The 22117-nt window shown below is 46.3% G+C and overlaps 1 protein-coding gene across 3 annotated transcripts; it reads right to left on the reverse strand.

Moving 5' to 3' along the window:
* Positions 1-62: 62 nt before the first annotated feature.
* LOC122382067 (sodium-coupled monocarboxylate transporter 1-like) lies at positions 63-21440 on the reverse strand. 3 transcript variants are annotated; one of them, XM_043366969.1, is made up of 16 exons: positions 21092-21440; positions 14018-14265; positions 11304-11463; positions 11022-11087; positions 10824-10875; positions 10300-10367; positions 9930-10084; positions 6962-7102; positions 6366-6584; positions 5951-6078; positions 3725-3780; positions 3267-3353; positions 2586-2794; positions 2097-2313; positions 1651-1728; positions 63-729 (listed from the first exon to the last, which is right to left on the reverse strand). In XM_043366969.1, the coding sequence occupies exons 2-16, from the start codon at positions 14254-14256 to the stop codon at positions 646-648; spliced, it is 1959 nt and encodes a 652-aa protein (XP_043222904.1). In that variant the 5' UTR covers positions 14257-14265; positions 21092-21440; the 3' UTR covers positions 63-645. The 3 variants fall into 3 exon arrangements, with proteins under 3 accessions (XP_043222904.1, XP_043222905.1, XP_043222906.1); XM_043366970.1 differs by having other exon boundaries at positions 1596-1728; XM_043366971.1 differs by lacking the exon at positions 1651-1728 and having other exon boundaries at positions 21092-21367.
* Between the last annotated feature and the right edge of the window lie 677 nt (positions 21441-22117).

Consider the following 22117-nt stretch of genomic DNA (forward strand, 5'->3'; position numbering starts at 1 on the left):
TATCACGCTTCAGTTCTTGAGCATTTGCCACCTTTTTCTTGAAAGGACGCGAAAATAGATGATAAAATTGGCTGTACAATGTACAATTTATTTGTACCGCACCACTCTAATAAACCATAGAAATGGCTGTAGCACACGTGATTCTGATGCCGAAACTAATTCCGAAGCTCACAATTCCTGAAGCTATCGCAGTAAATATCTATCAAGTATCAACAAGTCACCACCCATCAAGCTACCGTTATAACAAGGGTTGGATGCCTATACAATTCACACTCACATCCAATTCATCAAAGATAATTGATTGCATAATACGCAAACAGCTTAGTTGATAAAGTGAGCATTTCACGACACAGACATCAATCAAAGCCGTAATTGGCATTTCCTTTTGAGCAGAACACTTCCAAATTCACTGCTTGACAAAAACAAAACGCAATCCCGACAAGTCAACATCACCAAGCCAGGTATTCTACGAAACGACACGCTACATAAGCGGTACATCATTGTCTATGTGATACACAACTTTCTCTGCAGCATGCAGATGATGCACGGTGCATTATCATGCAGTACATCAGTTTTCACCTTCTTGTCTTATGTATCAATCTATTGAACTACAATTGCCACTCTCACATCACAAACAGTTCTGTTTCAGTCGACTTCCACTGCTGGGTTATCGAGGCCAACGTCTGCTGTACCGTTGGTCTCCAGCTCAATAGTTTTATCACTCTTGCCCTATGAAATACACCAAATAATTGTCAATAGGAGTATTGTGCCATTTTTGGCCTAGACAAGACGTTGACAGGATCCTTTTTGATCGCATCTATTGCTTACGACGGATATGAAATATTATGACTGTAAATAAGTGTAATTCAACATTGGATTAAACGTGCGATTGTAATAAACCAACAACATGCTCACATTTACTTAATCAATGAAATATACATAGACATTGATATGGCAACTAAAGCTTATGAAAAAAATGAGAGAAGTTCAGGACAACAAAAAGTTCGATCGTTTCAAGCAACTCAAACAAGTCATGCCGTCTGGGCGCCGCCATGCCGCCTCCACCCGTTAGTTTTGTCATAACTGAAAGGAACTGATATTTATATAGTGCTGTCTAAGCAAAAAGCTGCTGATAGCACTGCAAGCGACGTTTTCATCTTTTTTCTAACTGTCTCTGTTGATAGACCAGAGAAAGAAGCCATGGTTTTCACTAAAAGCCCAACAACCTAGAAATCATCCAGAGTTAACTTACCCATTTTACATTAACAGTATCCCCGTTGCACAAGTTTGCCCACATCGAACACGAGGTCGACAAAAAGCATGCGATAAGCTGTGCTCACTCGCTCGTTTAGTCATCTTCCACAATGGCGTATTGAGCAACGGGCATGACATCCGTGAAGTATTTCGCATTTTGCATGCACTATTAGCATCTTCTACCGCTTAGGTACGCTCCCCATGACCCATATCTTTCTTTGAATGCTTTTTGTAAACTATGTAAAGCACTTGCATGCTTTCGTGCCGGCACCTCACACACTCCATGCATTAGTTAGGTATCTCTCAGATCCCATGCTGTCCAAGCAGTGCCGTGTATTTACAGCCGTTGTCTGTGTCTCCGTTCAGATCCACGCTGACCGCGGGCCGTTTGACTACCTCCACCAATGGGAAGGTGGACGGAGTGGTGGGCAGGTGGGCGAACGCCGAGTCCAGGTCCTCGGCCTTTGGCGACTCCTGCCGCCCACCGAACACAGACAGTGAAACGGGGAGTGATCGCACGGTGGTGAACTAAAGGGTGTGATCGACTTTACTTGTGGAAGACGGTCGACAAAGAAATATTTAACATTCATTGAACATTAACCACCACCTGTATGGCGTAACCATCACCATGATGACTTGAACAATCGCCTGCATAGCATAGCATATATCACCACATTAGTGACCTACACCACCACCACCACCACCACTGTGACGTAGACCACCACCATCATGACATGAAACATCATTATTTGACAGTAATGCGTGGTAATACGAATGAAATCACAACCACCGTAACATAACCATCACCGCATACTCACTATCAAGCACATTGAATCACTTACGTAATTGATGCCGACATCGAAGTTGAGGAAATTCCTCCAGCGCTGCGGCAGGAACTTGAACTTGTCACCGAGCGGGATGATGAGGCGAGGGTCGAGCCGACGAGGGTCCTGCGCTCCCGTGGCGAGGCTAACCAGCATGCCCACCACCACCACCACGGTAGAGGCTACCGTCGAGTACCACATGTACGACATGTAGTACGGCCCGGCAGCGTGTTCCCTGCGCGAAGCAAGGGCAGTGATAAAATAAACGATGGGGCAATCAAGAACCAAGCACAACACATATTTCACTTAAATTTATTGACGATGCTAATAACAATTTTAAGCTTCTTTTTACAAAGCCTCCAGCCCGGAAACAAGCGTCATAATAACCACTGAAGGATGGTATACACGAAAGCGTTGACATGTATTGTAAATGAAAGTGTAAAGGTTGAAGTCCCTTATGATAACCCAGTTGAGCCGACCTCAGCGCCCAGTCGAGTCCCCACTCACAGCTCCGGCTCCTCTGTGGTCGTCAGGCCCGGCACCGGCGTGGTCCCCAGGCCCAGCACGTCCTCCTCAGTGCTGTTATACCGCGGACAGCCGTCGATGGAGGTGGGCAGCTTCGGGATGTGGATCCTGCCGAACGCCTTCTCCACCTGGAACCCGACTCCTATCCAGAAGATGACGAACAGCCCGGAGAAGACTCCCGACATGGCGCCCTGAGGGAGACACAGAGTGAGACAGGAGAATAAAGATAGCTAATTTATAGTTGTCAACAAGAACATTTCTTAAAATGTTGGTGCTTGTAAATATGTGTATAAGAGTGTGAGATATCATGTATGCAAGTTAGAAGGTTAATTAATTTATCAGCTTCATTAGCTTCAGACAGAAAAGACCATAGAATTTTGGAAAATATGCAGTCCTGCAGTGTAGCTTGACAAAAACATGATTGCTTCCGTGATCAATGGCCGCTTATCATTAGGGAGACGTTTTCAAGCTGTGATACCCAAGCATGTGACAATTATGACGGCATTTATGTAGTCTGATACGTACCGACGAGGATTATATTCAGAGATACAGCACATTCTACGTAGTACGTAAGCACTTTTTATGTCAGCGCTTGACGTTCACGATCATAAAACAGGAGGCGTAAATACATGATGCATATATTTTAATTACTTTGAGTCTCACCTTATAATTAGCCCAGGGGAAGAACATTCCAAGGGTGAAAAGTCCGAGAAGAGGACCTCCCACCATTCCGTATAGACTGAGCGCTGCCTGTAATGAAACAAGCGGACCAATGCCGGGTCATGACGCAGCTACCTATTTCCCCGCTCATAGATGGCGCTAGTAATAGACGCCTGAAGGTATGCTGTGCCGCATGGCTTGAGGCTAACGTTAGATCGCTGGAGACTGGGGCGAGTGACTGACACTGGTGAAGGGCTATGTTGACACGCATTTCAGACCTCTAACCATAACTCTGAAGTATGATCCATTTGTCTTGTTTGTAGGAATGCAAGTCCATTTGTCTCATATTTATTACATGTCATCGTCGAAAGTCAACGAGATATTAAAAAATAAAAACATAAATGATTTGGTAAGTACCTATAGGCAAACAAATACCTATATATAATTTGAACATGGCTTACCTGTAGAATGTCTCCAAGCTGTTCGGCTACGAAGACCAGGACGAATCCCAGAATTCCTGTCGACAAACGAATATTTTCACTTTAGAAAGCGCAATATTCGATGACCACTGAACATTTTGCTTCGGCCAGTTGTATGTTCATGACGAATGTAACGTTTGATAAACCACCGCCTTTGTCAGAAGCAAAATAAGTTGTTGCGGAAACTACTATTTAACCTCTACTGAGCTCAAAGTCAACTTAAGAGACCGCCCATTTTATTCACACAGCTCGCTTAGTGTCACAGCCACCTGGGGCATTCCACGATAGATCGGCCAAAGCAGTACACCCTCATATTTTATTTTTTGCTTAAAATTGGTCTAATGGGTTGTTATGGGCGGGGAAGCCAGCTGTGCCAAGGATTTTTTTCTTCGAATAACGGTTTCCGAGATATAGCCTCAGGCAATTCCTGGAGGTCACGCCGCAACCCTATGTTTCGCGGCTTATAACTCAGAAACTATTGGTTTTCTATGGTAAAAACTTTATATGGTTCAACTCGCAATAAACCAGCAAACGTTTTGGCTATCTCGGATTTTCGATTTTTGAAAATTTTGATCACGTGACATCTTGATCTTTTTTTCCGAAGAGTGACCTTGATATTTTCCCAACTGAAAGTCGCAATTTTGTCTGATGACGATTAAAGCCTTATCAATTGTCATTCATATGCTACAATAAAAAAGTGGCTTTCGGCCTGCATTGACCTGAGATCAGGTCATTCTTTGACCTATCCTTTATAAGTCAATGGCAGAAATATCGGCTGCCACCGAAACGCATCTGACCGGTTCAAATACTTTTGAATCATGTTGAGTTAGGCTATTACTGATGGCACTGGTGCAGCTTTGTATCAGTGACCCGCTGAAAGGTTATCCGAGGTCACGCGTTGAACACACAAGAATTTTCCGTTTTTGGCTGTACCTTTTGATCTAATAATAGGCATCAATCCGTTTGCTTTCGCCTAGCGCCAGTTCGTTTTGAATTTCGATACCGATGACCTGAGGTCAGGTCAATTTCTTGACCACCCCATTATAAGTCAATAGGGGAAAAATCAGCTCCCTTATTTTTACACTAAAATGCGTCGGAATTGCCTAATATACCATGAGTGACTCCATATGCGACTAACTCTGACTACCTTGAGACCTTTTTTGCTCTTGGTCAACTGTGACGTTGCTCGTGGGTCATGTGACGTCATTAAAGGTCACCAAATGTTTTTTTGCTAATAACTCCTTACAGGTTTGAGATACAGCCGCGCGGATAGGCTCATTGTGTTCAGCTCGTCAAGGCCCATCGAATGATATATATGATGACCTTAAGGTCACGTGACCTAAGGTCAACTTTTGACCTTGACCTCTCGAGGTCAACATACACATGTTTCGATGCGGATCGACGAGAGGATCACGATGGTGCTATTAGTTTGTTCCTAGCTGGAATACTTCGAAAGTTATTCGAGAAAAACTTCATATATATGTAGTGCCGCCATTTAGACTTTCTTTTTACCCCTGTGACGTCATCTTTGACCTGACCTGAAAATGACCAAAGTAAAAATTGTAGACCTTATCCATGTGTACCCTGTGCTGTTTACCGCTTGTCGCTATCTTGCTTTGTTCTCGAGATCTCGCTGTTGCTCCCGCTCGTAATAATGGGAAGGTCATAAAAATGACCTGACCTGAGGTCAACGCAGGCCGAAAGCCACTTTTTTATTATCGCATATGAATGACAATTGATAAGGCTTTAATTGTCATCAGACAAATTTGCGACTTTCAGTTGGGAAAATATCAAGGTCACTCTTCGAAAAAAAGGTCAAGATGTCACGTGATCAAAATTTTCAAAAATCGAAAATCCGAGATAGCCAAAACGTTTGTTGGTTGATCGCGAGTTGAACCATATCAAGTTTTTACCATTGAAAACCAATAGTTTCTGAGTTATAAACCGCCAAACATAGGGTTGCAGCGAGACCTCCAGGAACTGCCCGAGGCTATATCTCGGAAACCGTTGTTCGAAGAAAAAAATCCTTGCCACAGCTGGGTTCCCCGCCCATCACAACCCATTAGACCAATTTTAAGCAAAAAATAAAAAAATGCGGGCATAAATTTTAAGTTTTTTTGGTCGATCTATCGTGGAATGCCCCACCTTGCAGTCTCAATAGTACAGTAAACGTTTCTGAGCTGGGCACAACTCGGGTCACAAACGTACCGAAGACGACGGCCAGAACCTGGGTGATGAGTGCCTGCCGCTCGTGTGAGAGGGGCTCCTTCCTGTTGGGGATGATGAAGTCCTCCAGAGTGATGGCTGCCAGTGAGTTGATTCCCGAGCTCACAGTGCTGGCAATGTGGAGCAGAAGCTGTTAGGTCATCTTTGGTGGCGCGTTCAGGTCCCGGATTGATGATATACTCTACAAACGGATAGACGTACTTATTGGAGCTAAGTGGCTGTAGAGTGCAAGTTTGCTTTCAAAGCTCATAATCGCACCTAAAAACGATTAGCATGTCATTTTAAAATACAGGAAACAGCGTATCCAACTCTTCGCCACCTACAGTGACACGTTCCCACCCCTTGCCACCATCAGCGCCACGTAGACAACCACCTCCCCTCATCTTGATCTACCCACCTGAGGGCGCCGCTGAATATTCCGGCCACAAACAGTCCCGGTACGCCGGGGATCTCTCCCATCGTGTCCATCACAAACAGCGGAAACAGCTGGTCGGAGGTCGACACGGAGCCAGAAGTGAGAGGGTCACACGTGCGGTACTTGGCGTAAATCACCAGCCCGGCGTAACTGCAGACGATCAGCAGGAACAGCAGGCCGAGCAGGTTGATCCAGATGGCGCTGCGAGCGCACGGTAGGAGGTCAGCTCAGGCAGACACGGGTGGATGATAGACGGCATCTCTGCGAGTCGCAGTGTTTACATCTGTCGGCTCTGTATACATTATCATATCAGCTGTTTGGGATACTTTGAAGCAGGATAGCTGTTTTTAAAGTAGAGGTTTGTGTTCATTCAATACGCTGCCCTCCCTTTCATCTCAATAGCCTCAATACATCACCGAGGGGCTTACTTGGAGAGCAGTATTGACAAGCGCTTAACCAGGCTTAGAACGACTGTTATTGGAACCCAATACAATAAAAGATAACTGGGACGAGGTAAAAAGTAGCCGAGGTGTAAGGCCGCAGGGGCCGTGCGTCCCTCCCACTCCTCTCTTACTCACTGCGCTGCCTTTCGCTTGGTGGGCACGCAGAGGTAGCGCTGCACCTGAGCCTGGTTCACACCGTAGATGGTGATCCAGGTAAAGTAGCCTCCCACGACCAGCGTCCACACCGTGTGACGCACCCCCGGGCTGGGGTCAAAGCTGCAAACACAAACTGAGGTCAGTGGTTTATGACGGCAATAAGAGAGCATTTTAGCTGTTTGCCTGAAGTGACAGCAATGTCATACAGTTACAAGGTGTTAGAGAGTGACATTGATAGATACATTAAAATCACATTTTTAAGATACGATATAGCGATAAACTGCTACATGTTATTGTCTCGCCTCAACAAATGACTTGGGTCCTCAAAGTTATCTCGTTCCTCTCTTGCATACTAAGCACCAGTAAAACGCCTTTTGGGCGAAGAACGAGCGAGCGAGATAGTGAGCCCTGCACGTGCGGAAGGGCGAGAGGGTGCTTCCAACGGGCTTGCGCAAAGCACCCTTCTAACTGGTCGCTAGCGGTGTGCCAAATTTGAGCGCAATCGGCCCAGCCGTTCCTGAGATCTGGAAGCGGCATTCTGCACGTGCGCACGTGCAAACGGGGTCCAAAATGACTTTTGCACGGCATCCTACTAACTGGTCCCCAACCGTGTACCAAATTTGAGCGCAATCGGCCCAGCCGTTCTCGAGATCTGGAAACGCCCCCTGCACGTGCGCACGTGCAGTTGCACCCTAACCGCAACACATGGGAATGCATTGCCTGGTGGGTGCCTATACCTGTATGCCAAGTTTCAGCGAAATCGCCCCAGTAATTACCGAGTTACTGAAATGGGAACAAATTTGGCACCTCTTATTGTTGTATTTTGCACGTGCACTGGGGGTGACCCACATGCATCAAGAGTATCCTATTTTGGGTAGAAGGGATGCTGCTACCCAACAAAAATTACCGCAAGTCAATCGCCCAAGCGGCTGCTGAGATATGAGCCTCTCAAAATCACTACTTTTGCAAAACAGCTTGAACACCCTTGACTTTTCACGTGGCACGTGCCACGACGGTCACTGAGATGTATCAAAAGTAGTCAATTACGGGGTAGAAGGGATGGGGCTACCCAACAAAGAAGACCGCAGGCCAATCGGTCCAGCGGTTGCTGAGATATAAGCCTCTCAAAAGCGTTACAGGCCGGGCCGGGCCGGGCCGGGCCGCTCATACTGAGATTTTTCCGTTATATTGAAAAGACTCACTTCGCTCGCTGCGCTCGCTCGCTCGTAATAATAATTAGCGTCAATGAAAGCCTTACCTAGGTCAACCCTGCTATCCCGTCCCGCTCTGCTGTCACAAAGTGAGTCACGTATGCGTTTGCGTTGACGAGAGTGTCACTGGAAGCTCGTTGAAAAGTAACCGGCTCTCATTCAGCTGGTTAACGCACTCTGTCGTGGCTAAATTTGGACTTCCGTCGTGCAGGCCTCACTTCAACGAGCATTGGATAGGTTGGATAGGCTTTGGGCGAGCCTCGAGCCTTTATCATATGCACTAGTAAAACTCAATGATAGTGTTTGTTAGACGTTACCCGATTCTTACCAGTTGCGTTTCGTACTAAAATTTAGATAAGGACTTCATGCATGGATGTATCGTGCATTCTTCAGGCTTAACCCGCGCCCCAGTGGCGGTCTCAGCCAACTTCGCCCTAGTGGGGGGGGGGGGGGGCATATGTTACCACCCACCTCTAACTCAAAAACTAAGAGGGATAGAAAGACGCGGTAAAAAGCAGTCGATAGCTCTCGATGCGTACGTGTGAAAGTATTTCTGTCATTTTTCGTCTTAGAGCAATATTGGGGTCACCAGAGGTCATCAAAGGTCAAAATTTGCGAATTGTCATTATATTTTTCAGAAAGCATGCCATTATCTCAGGAACTATGATAGCTAGAAAAACGCATGGAAAAGCAATCGATAGGTTTTGAACTCTTCTTTTGATAAGGTAATCATCAAAAATGACCTCAGGTCAACGGTTTAGCCTCCAGAGGGAAAAAACTCCAAAAATAGCTGTTTTTACGAAAACTGTTTTTCGATAATAACTTTTGACTATAAAAAGCTAGGACATTTCTATTGCCAGAATCGTGTTCCTCTCGCCGAGACGCGTCGAATGAACTATAATTTGACCTTGAAAGGTCAACTTCAAAATTTGACCTCAGGTCAAGGTCATGACCTGACCGGAAAAGGTCATGTTGCATATCAATCGATGCGTCTCGGCAAGACAAACACAATGAGGCCAACCCCAGCGTTCTATCTTTTTCCAATCCAGAGTTATTGGCAAAAAACTGTTTGTAGCCTCAAATGACCTCGGATGACCTCTCTAGAGGCTATCAGCAAAAAAGACACCTTGGTCGTCACTGGTGGTCCAAATCATTGTGATTCTGAAATATTTGGACTGTTCCTATGCGTACACACGGATCTGGAGGCATTTTCGTTTTTCTCCATTGACTTATAATGGAAGGTCACGCCACTGACCTGACCTTAGGTCACGCATATAAAAAATCCGAGATATACAAATTGTAGGCACCCATAACATCATGCAATCCACCAAGTTTCAAACCTTTCTGACAAACACTGCAGGCTAGACATGATTGCAAACTTTTTTTAGGCTTGTTCAGTTAACTTGACCTGGTGACCTGACCTGACATGACCTGGGGTCAAAAATTTCACACATTGTCCAAAATTGATGTACCAAAAGCTACCCCAAGTGGCGCGACGCTACGCGCCGCGGTTTTTTATCCACACGCAAAAAACGCGACAGGGTGGTAACATATGCCCCCCCCCCCCCACTGGGGCGAAGGTTAAGGTAATTAGATAAATACCGGTTGTACATAGAATCCTCTTTGCATTTTTAATTGCTATAAAAGGCGTTGCTGAAACCATCCATGTGGGCGATAGCATGGTGAGCTTATTTAACATACCTAATCTCACTATGAATGCAGTAAACACAGCTTACTTGAGGAACTCGAGACGTCCGCCCTCGTCGGCTGCGTGCCAGACGCTGCCGAACCCTCCGACGTCGAGCGAGCCCTTGATGATGATGGCCAGCATGGCGCCGAACATGATGATCATCTGGATGGTATCGGTCCAGAGCACTGCCTTCATCCCGCCCTGGACAGAGGCAAAGGGAGGAGAAGGTCATGTCGCGCTTTTTGGGTGACCTATTTGGTTTGATAATTTGGTTTTATGAGGCCTGTTTGCTTTCAAATTTAGCTAGCTGTTTAAGATTATGCTATTGCACAATGGAATATTTTCAATTATCTATGACATAAGGCTTGGTTTTATTGCCAGAGAACATAATAAAATCATGCATTATGGTGGCTCACCAGCGCCGTGTAGAAAATGCAGACGAAGAAGATGAGACATACGGAGAGGTAGACGCTCACTCCCGTCACTGCAGATAGAAATCGAAATGGTACGAGCACGTCAACCACTCTAGTGACGAAATTACTTAAAGTGACGGATGGATGTAAGCTATCGGCATTGTTTTTTTATTGAATGTATTGTAAAACTATGAACTCAGCAGGTAAATGCTGTTTAAAGAATCTCATCATTCCAGAACACTATGCATTAAATAGTTTCATGCGAGAACTAGCAATAGGAATTTGCTGCATATTGCAATTATGAATGATTAACATACATTACTCCGGTTGCGAAACCGTGGGCAGGCAATACTAGCTAGCGCCATAAGCATATAACACTTTCATGACAAAGCATAGCTAAATAGCAGGGAGTGGCGCAAAAGCGGCACCGACGCAGTATGAGCCATGACGGGACATACTGAGAGGGAAGGGGTGCGGGAAACGACGTCAACACACAAAGGGCATTGCCCAATGCGCTGCTGCATTACCTTGTGCCAGGGCCAGCGATGGAGCGTACACAACGATTGCCATGTAAATACTCTGAGGAAAGACGCAGAATGTCGGTGAACCATGTCGACAGGGGAGTTGACATATAGCTGCATTGAAATTCAATGTTTGAAGTCCAGTGGTGATCCAAGCACCGAATTACGTAGTGCATAGCATAATTACGGCTATTGGCAGCTTACCATTTGTATGCAGAAGAGAATCGCACCCAGGGTTCTAACCATACGATGGAATCGTCTTTCGAGATACTGAAACAATGAGACAATATATTGTGTAATTGATAACTATGAAAATATCACGGCATCCCCAACCACAGGTCAAGGACATGGAAAGTACCATATTCTACTTGTTTTGGAGCTCATAGTAAATAGGATTTGTCATCATCTGCATCAATATACATATTTGTGTCATTTATCGCTTATGCAAAACAATAAATAAATGACATTCTGTGGGTAGATACTGACCTCATACACCGAGATCAGCTGGAGGTCAAAGAAGACAGGCATGTAGAGGTAGGCGGCGGCCGGCATCACCAGTAGGTAGGAGAAGCCGATGACGATGTACTGCGTGCCGTACTGGTACACCTCGGCCGGCGTGCCGAGCAGCGTGATGGCCGACATGAAACTGTGGACCAGTTACCGGGTGCCGTCAGCGACTGCGATAGGAGTTCACACTCTATTTGTTAGAGGTTGGTGACTCTAAAAGAAACGTCATGTTGAAACTTCATGTATAGAACGAAATATCTAAGTCACTGTTTCATATTGGTTTTACCAGACCTTTAGCGATCTCAACGAGACAAAACTCCCTACGGAGTGATTTTTGGGTTCACAGAGCCTGGTGAATGAGTGTTGTATACAGAAAAAGTGCAGCAATACAGTGGCTGGCAGTTTGTGATAAGGCTGAATCTGAACTCTATTCCAAACAGTCTGGATAAAAAGTAAACATGCGCTTTCTGGAGCCGGTTTTATTCCACATTTATTGCATTGCTGATCTGGCTTGCATTGTTGCTGTGCAGTCTGTCAATATTAGCCGTTTTCACGATGGCCATCTAGTACACATTTGGTGCAGAGTAGGTGCAGATTTGGTGCAGGTTAGGTCAAATTAGGTTCATTATGTTTCTTTAAAGTTGTCAGTTTGGGCTGCACAGATGCTTAAAGACCTTATTTTGAACATTATCGCACATTATTTTCGATTAAAACACTGAAATAAATTCATGCCATGAATAATACATGTGCTTAAAAAGATTTGGTGCAGATTTGGTCAAATTAGATGCATTCGCCAGATAGCCCGTCGTGAAAACGGCTAGCCTCGACGGTATGCGTCATATGGATTATGGATGTCCCTGCTAACTTAGAACTGCCCTGCAGCACTGTTGTGCGGAAATTCTCTGCGATGTCAGCAAACAAATGCCTCCTTCATGGAGCAAAGTCTTAGAAAACCGCTGTAACACACACAATAACACTCACAGAGACATGGGCTCTGTGTGGGATTGGCCGCTCTCCACCGTACACGGAACATACGCTGGGAATTTCAGACGCAGGTCAACAAAGTTTGCGCCAATGTAAATGTAGGGTAAATAGTTTGCCTGGTGCCCTGTCTAGTGCAACGTTAAGCGGCGCCAGACGCCCCCAACTGAACCTCCACTGCAAGCACCTCAGGGACTTTTGGTCCGGGGCAGGATTTTAAACGGATCTGCAGAGTTTATTTAACACCACACGCGAGTTTTTGTATAGCGATAAATGCGCATGAAAATGAAAGATGTAGCCAGGCTCCAGATGGCTACTTGTTTGAGCTGTTGCAAGGTTAATGACGCAATTGAGAGACCGACCGTCCACGGAAACTGTGTGTCGTAATTTTACAGAAGGCCAGAGAGGTAAGCGGTGGTTTGTTTAACCCTCGCCGGACCTATTGGTTTTCTACATACGCGCCGGCCGAGGGGGGGGGGGGCGGGTACAACCCCCCCCTCGCCGTTTCGCCCCTGATGGAGCTAGCGCGTCGCGAAAAAAAAACGAGCGTGTGCGCCGTTACGAGACGCAGAGATTGGTACCCGATTTTAAGGTCCTAGGTCAACCGGTGACCTCTGAGGTCAGGTCAAGTGCCCCAAGGTACGGTTCAGTTTTTGGTGAATAACTTCGCAAAAAACGGCCGCAGAACGCCGATTTTGGCAGCATCGTGTTCGCCTCGCTCAGGCGCGTCGAATGATATACTTTTTGTCCGGGTCAGGTCAAATTGGGGTGTTGACCTCAGGTCAAGGTCAGGTCAGCACCCCCAGGTCACGAAGTTGGTCGAAAGAGGTCATGTTGCATATCATTCGATTCGGCAGGTCTTCCTGAGTCCATTGGTGGCTTTCCCGACTCGCTAGCTCAATTTGATCAAGAGTTATTGACGAAAAACTAATATGACCTTGATGACGTCATAAATGACGTCACGCAAGGTCAACATTGCAAAAATGACGCATCTAACCTTGCAAGGAGTGCATCAAATCACGATTATGTGTGCTTGAGATAGTTGGAGATCGTTCCCGGCGCCAGAATAGCAGTTTTCATTTTTCCCCATTGACTTATAATGGTGAGGTCACGAAAATGACCTGACCTCATATGACCTTTAGGAAAAATCCGAGATATACAAGTTGTGAGACTTATAATGGATACTAGATACTGCAAGTTTCATTTCCCTGTGACATCTCCTCTGGCAGTGAGGGCGTTGCGAAGTTGCGACATCTGAAGACCGTGCAGAGGTTCACTTATGACGTCATAGGTCAGTGACCTGACCTGACCCAAAAATGCGGTTGGCGTCAAAAGATCCGGCTTGAATCAAAGATCAGGTATGCCAAGTTTCCGCTCTCTATCTCCAGCGTGTCCGGAGCTATCGCGAAAAAACCCTATGGGAGGGGGCGGCACCCGCCCCCCCTCGGCCGGCGAGGGTTAAAACAATGGTGATAACAAAGTTATGTCGCGCATGCTCAGCACGTCGTCTGGCAGATAGCAGTTGCGTCTGACGCGCAGATGCGTTTCTTGGAGTCGGTTTTACGCTTGACGCGCATTTTTCACTACGCCAAAGGAAATTCCAGTAACAGTGTGACAACGTCAAGACAACATTTTGCACATTGTTTAAGTCATTCAAAAGTTACTTTACCCCATCACCAACCACCAAGTCTCTGCTCCGCACTGGTATGTACCTGGCTATGAGTGACATGGCAGCGGGCAGCACGCCCATGTTCCGTCCTCCCAGCAGGTAGCCGGCGGCGTCCGTCATCTCATGGCGTTTGCACAGGCCGAAGTAGACGCCGATGGCCAGTGACAGCGCCAGCAGCATGCCGAACACGGCGTAGTCGAGCGCCGAGAACCGTGTGATCAGCTCCTCCACGTTGATACCCAGGTGCTCCGCCGAGCCGGCCGCCGCCGTGGGCGTCGCCATCTTGGAGACCTGTGAGAGTCAAAGACAGCCGAGAGCTGTGGTTAGTTATAGAGGTGCGGAAGTTAATGCTGGTGATGCAAAACTACAATGTCATTTTCTGCGCTAACAGTAGCTGGTTTTCATTATCTCATTCACGAATGCATAAAATCTTAAAATTCCATTACCTAATCCATAGCAATTCAACATGTCAAAATACGTAGAGGTATCTTTATGCTTTGTATTCAGTGGCGTAAAGATTATCCATTATGCAAGTTCCAGGATTATCCATTGTGGCTCCATAAACAACTTTCACAAAGTATGCTGAGAACGAAGAGGAGCAATTGTTTGCAGAAACTGGTGAAAAAATAGAAAATATGTTTTAGCATTTAATTACTGTTCAAGATTGATATCGTTTGCGGTATTCTTAAAGTCGGAAACTACCGCAGCACTTTGTTTCGCTAAATACATTATCTATGCATGTTATCAGACTTGGTTCTCATGCACTTCTGGCAAATCTTGTAATTGCGCATCAACGGCTTAGTTCACTTAACATACGCTGTTTATCAGCACAAGTAGTCACATACGAAATTGGTGTGGTCATGGTTTATTTTATGAAATGCGTAAGCCTGCCATTTCAATAAATATTAGATAGGTAATCAAGAGTGGCTTCTCTACTAACTACACGCCAGCACATTTTGTCCGCCTGTATTTATGGTGTTTGAGGTGAAGCGGCAATTAACCCGCGCCCCGTTGGGCTCTGCCGAGCAACGCGCCCTGTTGGGGGGGGGGGGGCATTTTGGCCCCCCCCCCTAAGATCTCGAGAACCACGCAACCTAGCGACAAGCGGCAAACGGTGTTGGATAGCCCTATCAGGGAACTACATTGTGACCCAATTTTATTGACCTAGGTCAAACCGATGACGTCACAGGTCAGGTCAAATGTCCAATTTTCACCGTTTACAGGCATTTCAAGAAATGCGTTGTAAAATCGAGTAAAATGGATTTCATTGAAAATCATCGATAGCGAAATGTTCTTCAAACACATATTTTGCTATTTGAGGTCACTGATACCAGGTCAGGTCACAGAGGTCAGGTCACTGGGGGGTCACAATATGAAAGTGTCGTGTGATACATGTTTTATGGTCCATTTTACATGACAAATGCGATTATGTGGGTCAGGCAGCCTTTGGGGCCAGCTTAGGTCACGTTTTGGTCAAGGTCAGGTCAAGGTCAGGTCAAGGTCCGGTCAAATTAGGTCAAATTTCAAAGTTAATATTTTTGCATAAAATGGGTATCAAATCGATGCAGCTCGTCACGGGGAGTTCAATGGTGGTCTTTGTTTTGCCGTACGTGGTCAAGAATCGCTAAAAATTGAGTTCAAAAATTTGACGTCATCATTTTTGAACAGTTTTTTCGCTATAACTTGGCCAAAAAACGAGATATCGATCTGAAATTTGGTATGTATATAGAAGAGCGCAGGGACTATGACATATATTCCGTTTTTTCGAAATTCGGAAAAATTTTGGATTTTTTTTTAGTTTTTCTAAAAAAATTAATTTTTTGAATTTTTAGGGTCAAAACCTCAAAATTTTGAAAAATCCGAGATAGCGGTTTTGTAGCGCCGCTTTTTGTCTACTAGACCATATAAAAACTGTGAAATTGCTTGATAACTGTAGATTTGGTGAGCGTTTCAAGATTGCATGTTTTTTGCTCATTTTTGCTCGAACATGACCTCAGTTTGACCTCAATAACTCCTGACTTAAGGTGACCTAAGACTTGAAATTTGGTGTGAAGGTGTCAAATTGATGCCCGGGAAGGTACTGAAAATTTGGCGGCGCTGCGCGCCGCCGTTTTCTTGCTATTCAGGAAAAACCACAGGGGGGCCAAAATGCCCCCCAACGGGGCGAGGGTTAAATACGCCTCGCTTGGAATCCCGACTTTATCCTTTTGCGCTCGCTTTTAACCGAAATCGGTATCTGCGAGGGGGCTCAACAACTGTCATACTCACCGAATGCCTCGCTGGTTATTATTGTTATTCAACACTTTTTCGAAAGCTTATCAGTCATCTGCGTTTCTCCAATGCTGCTAAACAGGCCAACTCCACACGCACTCGATAGTCCTCGGCTCATTGCCGGCTAGCAGCAGTGGAGGACTTCGTGGACGCGTTGTGGACCCGCTGTGGACGCTCTGTGGACGCGGTGTGGACGCGTGGTGCAGCCTCCACCTCGTCCCATGACGCGGGGCCATGTGGTGACCGTGCAGCGTCTGGCATTGACGGCGGATCATGGCTCGCGGACCGTCACTTTACAGACCGCAGCCCAGACCACCGTTTGGGAGAGCTATCAGATTGGATACGCGGCAAACAAAACGGTACACGAAGATAACCGGTTGGGTGGGTGGGCGCGATCGGTTAGTCGGTTTGGTACGGGATGATATTGAAATATCTTTACCTGCATTTGTGCTGCTTGGGCCACTTATGCTTGCTTGCTGAGGGCATTACCTTAGCTACCAGGATAATTGTTTGGTACATGATTTCATCAATGCACTGATGTGCGAGCTGATGGGAAAATAGTTTCACCGTTTTATTTTCAAAGTTGGTTAAGTATGCATTCCAACTGAACTATTTGTTCAAATGACTTATGAAGTTTCACGTAAATGTAGGTACAGACTGCGAGTAAAATGTATTACTTAGGTTTGAATCATCAAAGCAGAAACTTCTTAAAACGAATCTCATCCCGACGCTGCATATGCTACTAATCCGTTGTTCTGCTAAGAGTAGGGTCAAGAGTAGGGTCTTCAAACGAAAGACCTACGGTGAAAGTGATTACCTTGCCAGCGTCAGCGCATATGACAAGCTACTAGTGATTTTCATCATTCGATTTGTTGGAATAAAGGGAGAACAACTAACAAATGGCCACCATATTGCAGAGGGATATGTGAACTATGAATAAATAGCATGCAAGACTACAAAAGAAACATAACATTACTAGATTAATCTGTTTCATGGACTCGCAATCGACAACATGTGAACTGCCAATCAACTTAAGAACACCAAATCTACATAAATAGCTTTACCTGATTGGTAATAATTGATTTAATAGTTTTTCCTTTTATTTTCACACCTCAGTTCCATCCTTTTGGATCTCTAATACAACAACCCCGTATTTACCATATCCTAGCTGCGTACTGCGCAGTGCACAGTAACGTAGGCGAATGACGTCAAACGCGTCGCGATTATGCAGTGAGTGTATGACGTCACGATAACAGCCGTCGAGCGGCGTCCAGAATGGTCAATTTTCGCTATCGTCAGACCGGCACGGCTGACCTCCGCTGGGCTGGTGTGTGCAAACCCAGCATCGCATCTTGTTGGTGCAGCCGCCCGCCGCACGGTGGGTGTTGGGACAAACCGGTTTGGAATCTGAGAGTAGTCGAGCTGTGGGGGTGACGGTGGCTGGACGCTGGTAGTTGATTTGTGGTCTAAGGAGATGGTAACTGGTGCGATTCTCTGGATCTGCGGCTTCTGTATTTCCAGGTTGTTGACCAGAGGAGACGGCAATATACGAGGCATAAGTTTCCTCTCTACCTGCTCTTCAGAGTAAAGTTACAATAAACTTGAACACTCCGCATTTCCAGCGAATAAACCGTATTTTATCCAAAACTACCTTTTCCAACGCTCCACTTCTTTCCCATGCTACATCCTCTCCCCTTCCCCTCGCTCGCCATTTCGGCCACCACCCTATCTAGCCTCCATCCCTATCCCCGCTCCTCCCCAGGCCCGACCTGTTGCAAACCGCAGCAAAACTGACAACATGTTGTTGGGCTGCTGCGAAATCCACTGTTCATTTGCCTGGGAGCTCCACGAAAATGCGGTACCCTGAATAGTGGATAGGTCTGGTAGGGACTCTCAGCGGGATCCCCAGGGCTCCTCATCGGCTCTTCCGGGACCCTCGGGATCCCTCGGGACCTTTCGGCTCGTTCCACACCGTGTCCACTGCGTCATGTCCAGCCAATCTATTTTGGAAGGTTGTTGCACTTTGAAGGCAGCCGGCCTGCAACTGCGCAGACTACACACGGTGCATATCTACCGTTTCGGCCTTCCCAGACCCGGGGCGGTCTCGAGACCTTTCTCTATGGCTCCCGCCGCGCGTTTGATGCAGATTGCAGGCCGGCCGGCGCAGCTGGCACCGGCGCGGCGGAGGGGGTGACTGTGGCGTGTAGTGGCGCAGGTAGCCTGTGTGGGGGCGCTTAGTGATGTAGGAGAATGGTGTGTGGCGTTTAGTGGCGCGGGGGGATAGTGTAGGACGTGTAATGGCGCAGGGGCATTTGTGACGCATAGCCCGGCGGGGAGTGGTGGCGTATGACGTGTAACGGCGCAGGGAGCCGGAGCGAGGAGCGCTACGCCCGGGAGACCTTGCATTTCAGCGGGGTGACCTTGCCCTTGGGCACGCCAAGCCCGTGATTGGTCGTCAACAGGCACGGCCCGTGCCGTGGGGTGAATGAGCCCCACTACAACGCTGATGCAATAGCGTAGTATGAGGCGCTGGAGTAACGCGATGGGGCGATGAGAGGGTCGGGTGCAATGCTGACATGACCTGCCCAAGAGGAGGCGAGTTGGACGTTCACTGGTGGTAGAAGCTTGCTGGCGTTAACGTCTATTTGTCAACATACGGAGCGGAGGGATTGAGTTAGAGAATAACACTGACATGGCGCGACGTGGAAAGAAGAATACCCAAACGATGCATGGGTAAATAGGACTTTGACACAGTTTTGATCGGACAATCATTTTTGTGGTGTGCATGCTATTAATACATTTTCAAGCTGCGATGATAACAATTGCCCATAGCATTCAGTGAAATTGAGCTGGCATTATCTTATAAAATATGCAGAATTATAAAATGATACTGTTTAGCAAGCTTATCAGCCAACAACAAAAAGCCATACAAATTATCTGAGCAAGAATATGAAAGTTCTGAAAAACTCATGTACCGAACAAGTAAGAAGAATTTAATTATCAATGGTTTTAAATTCATTGACTCATGCGCCCTTATGCTTTGCTTACAAGAAAACAAATTTATAAGTAAACGACCCCAATCTCGCCTTCTCAAATAAACACAGTAAACCCTACTTGGCACTCACACTTGCCATACACACACCCTAACACACGCACTGCGCATACAAACACACATCCACAAGGTCTCTGCAACCCATCACTCCAAACACATGTGCCACGCGCGCAATAAACATGTCATTTTGTAAACACATCACGCAGTAAACACGTAACCCTGTGAATACGTTACCAAGAAGATAACGAAAATGGAGCCCAGTCTTGAGCAGATCTACACTCGGCTGGTCGTAAGACGATCTCATGTGAACTATGGGAGCACGCCACCTGCGGACTGGGGCCAGGCAGTTTCTCTGGATCTGGACATGGCCAGTCACGGAACCGGCGGCCTAGGTCTATTTTTAGACAACGCCACACCGGTTCTCCTGGTTAACGAATGCATGATGTCAGCATGGAATCGCTGTATCGGTCGTATGTACTAACAACGCATGCGATCAAAAACAATGCGATAATGCATGATAGTTAAGTAGGCGCTCGTGACCTTTAGTTTGAAGCCTGATTCACTGGATCGTAAGCGAGGTCTGAGTGCTAGGAGGTGAGGTATGCATGTTTTAGTATCCATTGAGAGTGTGAAAAGCATCAGCTTTACTGGCTGCTGAATTTCCTCATCTGAGTGGGGTCACTTGTTGTGGATCAATTGCTTGTGAAAGGAACAATGGGAATTGACAAGAAAGGGAGAATTAATACGTCCCTAAGTAAGAGCAAATATTTATCACTAGCCGTTTGCCAAATCGGCAAGTATGATGTTTAGCACTCTCATTTTAAAAACATTTTGCTTTTTACGTCTATCTAAAACGACAAAAATATGTGAACTTACTTCATAAACAATCAAACCAACTAAATTAATTGCTGAAACCATTGGGCCTTATCTCTTCATGAGTGAAAAATGGTTGAGGGAAGTTTTTTTTTGGCTGAGGGAAGCTTTTGAGACCTTCTTTGCTCAACAAATCGCAAGCATATTTGAGGCCAATGACTAGGTATTTAAGTCAGCCGAGATAAGTTGCCGTCTGCCATTTACATATTGCACAATGCCGACGACCAGTGCAATGTCCATGTAGTGTATGCCTGTCTTCTATCAGATGATGTAAAACAGGGAATTCGAACAGTCTCGTTATGATCATTGTGACCGTTGTGCAATTATGCCAACAATGCATATTGCAGACATGAGGCGTGATGTGTTAATTCGACAGTCAGTCCTGTTCCAGATGTCCATGGGTGATAAATCAGACCAGGGGTGGCCAAAATTTCAGAGGGCTGGTAACACATTGCTGAGATGGAGCAAACAGATGAATTTACCAACTACTTGCTATTTTTTAATCAGACTTATCGATGTGTTTCATTCCTTAAATATCAGGAGCATGAATTCATGAGGTGAAATAAGCATGGAGCGATCACAAGCCGACGCTGCCGTTCAAACGCATTTTAGAGCATGTCGTACTGCAACGCACACGCTAGCTTGGCTAGCCAATCATAGCAGCATCACAGATAGCATAGCATAATAACCATTACCAACCATAACCATATCTAAAGTTTTCCTTGCCTTAATATAACTCCACTTTACCCAGAATATCTTAAAGAAGTTCTCACAAAAAATCGGAATCAAAACTGTTGGCCATCAACTGCATCCTATCCAGCTATCATCCAATTATCCGGTAACGGCAGCCCATTGCTCATGAGTCGTTAGCCGGCTATCTCTCCTCTGCATGGGAGGGATGTCCTCAGTCATAGTGCTCACCGGTACCGGTTTGACGCTCTCTGGCAGTGTCCCTGGTGGGCGGTCTTCTCTCTGAAGGCTGAGGTGAGCCGCTCAGCAGGCTGGCTATCAGCAGTCAGCAGTCCGTGGTCAGCAGTCAGTGGTCAGCGGTCAGCAGTTAGTGGTCAGCAGTTTGTGGTCAGACAGCCGACCAAACGACTGGTCGCCTGCTGCAAACAGCACGCTGCCCGTGCGGACCGGTACCGGCGCTCGACTAACCGCAGCCTCCGCGCCGCTCACCACTACCCCGACCGGGCGCTCTTTGCAAACAGGGGCCTCGTGCGCCGGCATGCTACGCCCCCGAGCCCCGCCCGCCTGCTGTGGTAACAACAAGCAGCAGCGTGGCTGCCGCTCCCAAAACCGTAATTAAATCTGAGTGGTACTCTGACTGGCGCTTGGCCAGAGAGACGTCCTTCCGACAGGCCTTCGCTGAATTGTTTGGTGTGGGTGTCCCGTAAGACTCTCACAGACTGGCGTGAGCAAGTGTCCGAGAAGTCTCTCTGCCGAGGGCCCTGGACACTACTGATGTAGATGAATGCTTTGGAGGCATGAAGATATGCCGTCCTGACACTGTCTCGCTTTTACAGAAGCGACTCCGGTTAAATTTCTAGGCTCAGGTCGACCCAGATTCACACAAATGCGTTTTGAATCCAAATTGGTGAGGCTTGTTTGCTTTCCCGTTGTCGCAGAGCACTCAACAAGAGACAAATAACTAGAATAGTGTATTTTTATCTTAATGCGATTATGTTTTGTAATTGAAAAGCCAGAACCTATTGAGAACACACAATTGATTGATTTAGTAAATTTAGTCGGCATTTTTCCTTCTATAGCAGAAGGTAAAAGAACATTAAAAACGAGGCAAAAGAGGAGACAAACATAATCAAGACACACTAGGGGTGCATCATTTGATAAAGATGATAGCTTACGTGTTATGGCTAATCGCGTGCATCCATGGCCCGATTATCGTTTGATCTAATTAGCCCATTTCTTATTTGGAAATACGAAATG

The sequence above is a fragment of the Amphibalanus amphitrite genome, unplaced genomic scaffold (assembly GCF_019059575.1).
Source record: "Amphibalanus amphitrite isolate SeventyFive unplaced genomic scaffold, NRLGWU_Aamphi_draft 000133F_arrow, whole genome shotgun sequence".
Classification (NCBI taxonomy): Eukaryota; Metazoa; Arthropoda; class Thecostraca; order Balanomorpha; family Balanidae; genus Amphibalanus; species Amphibalanus amphitrite.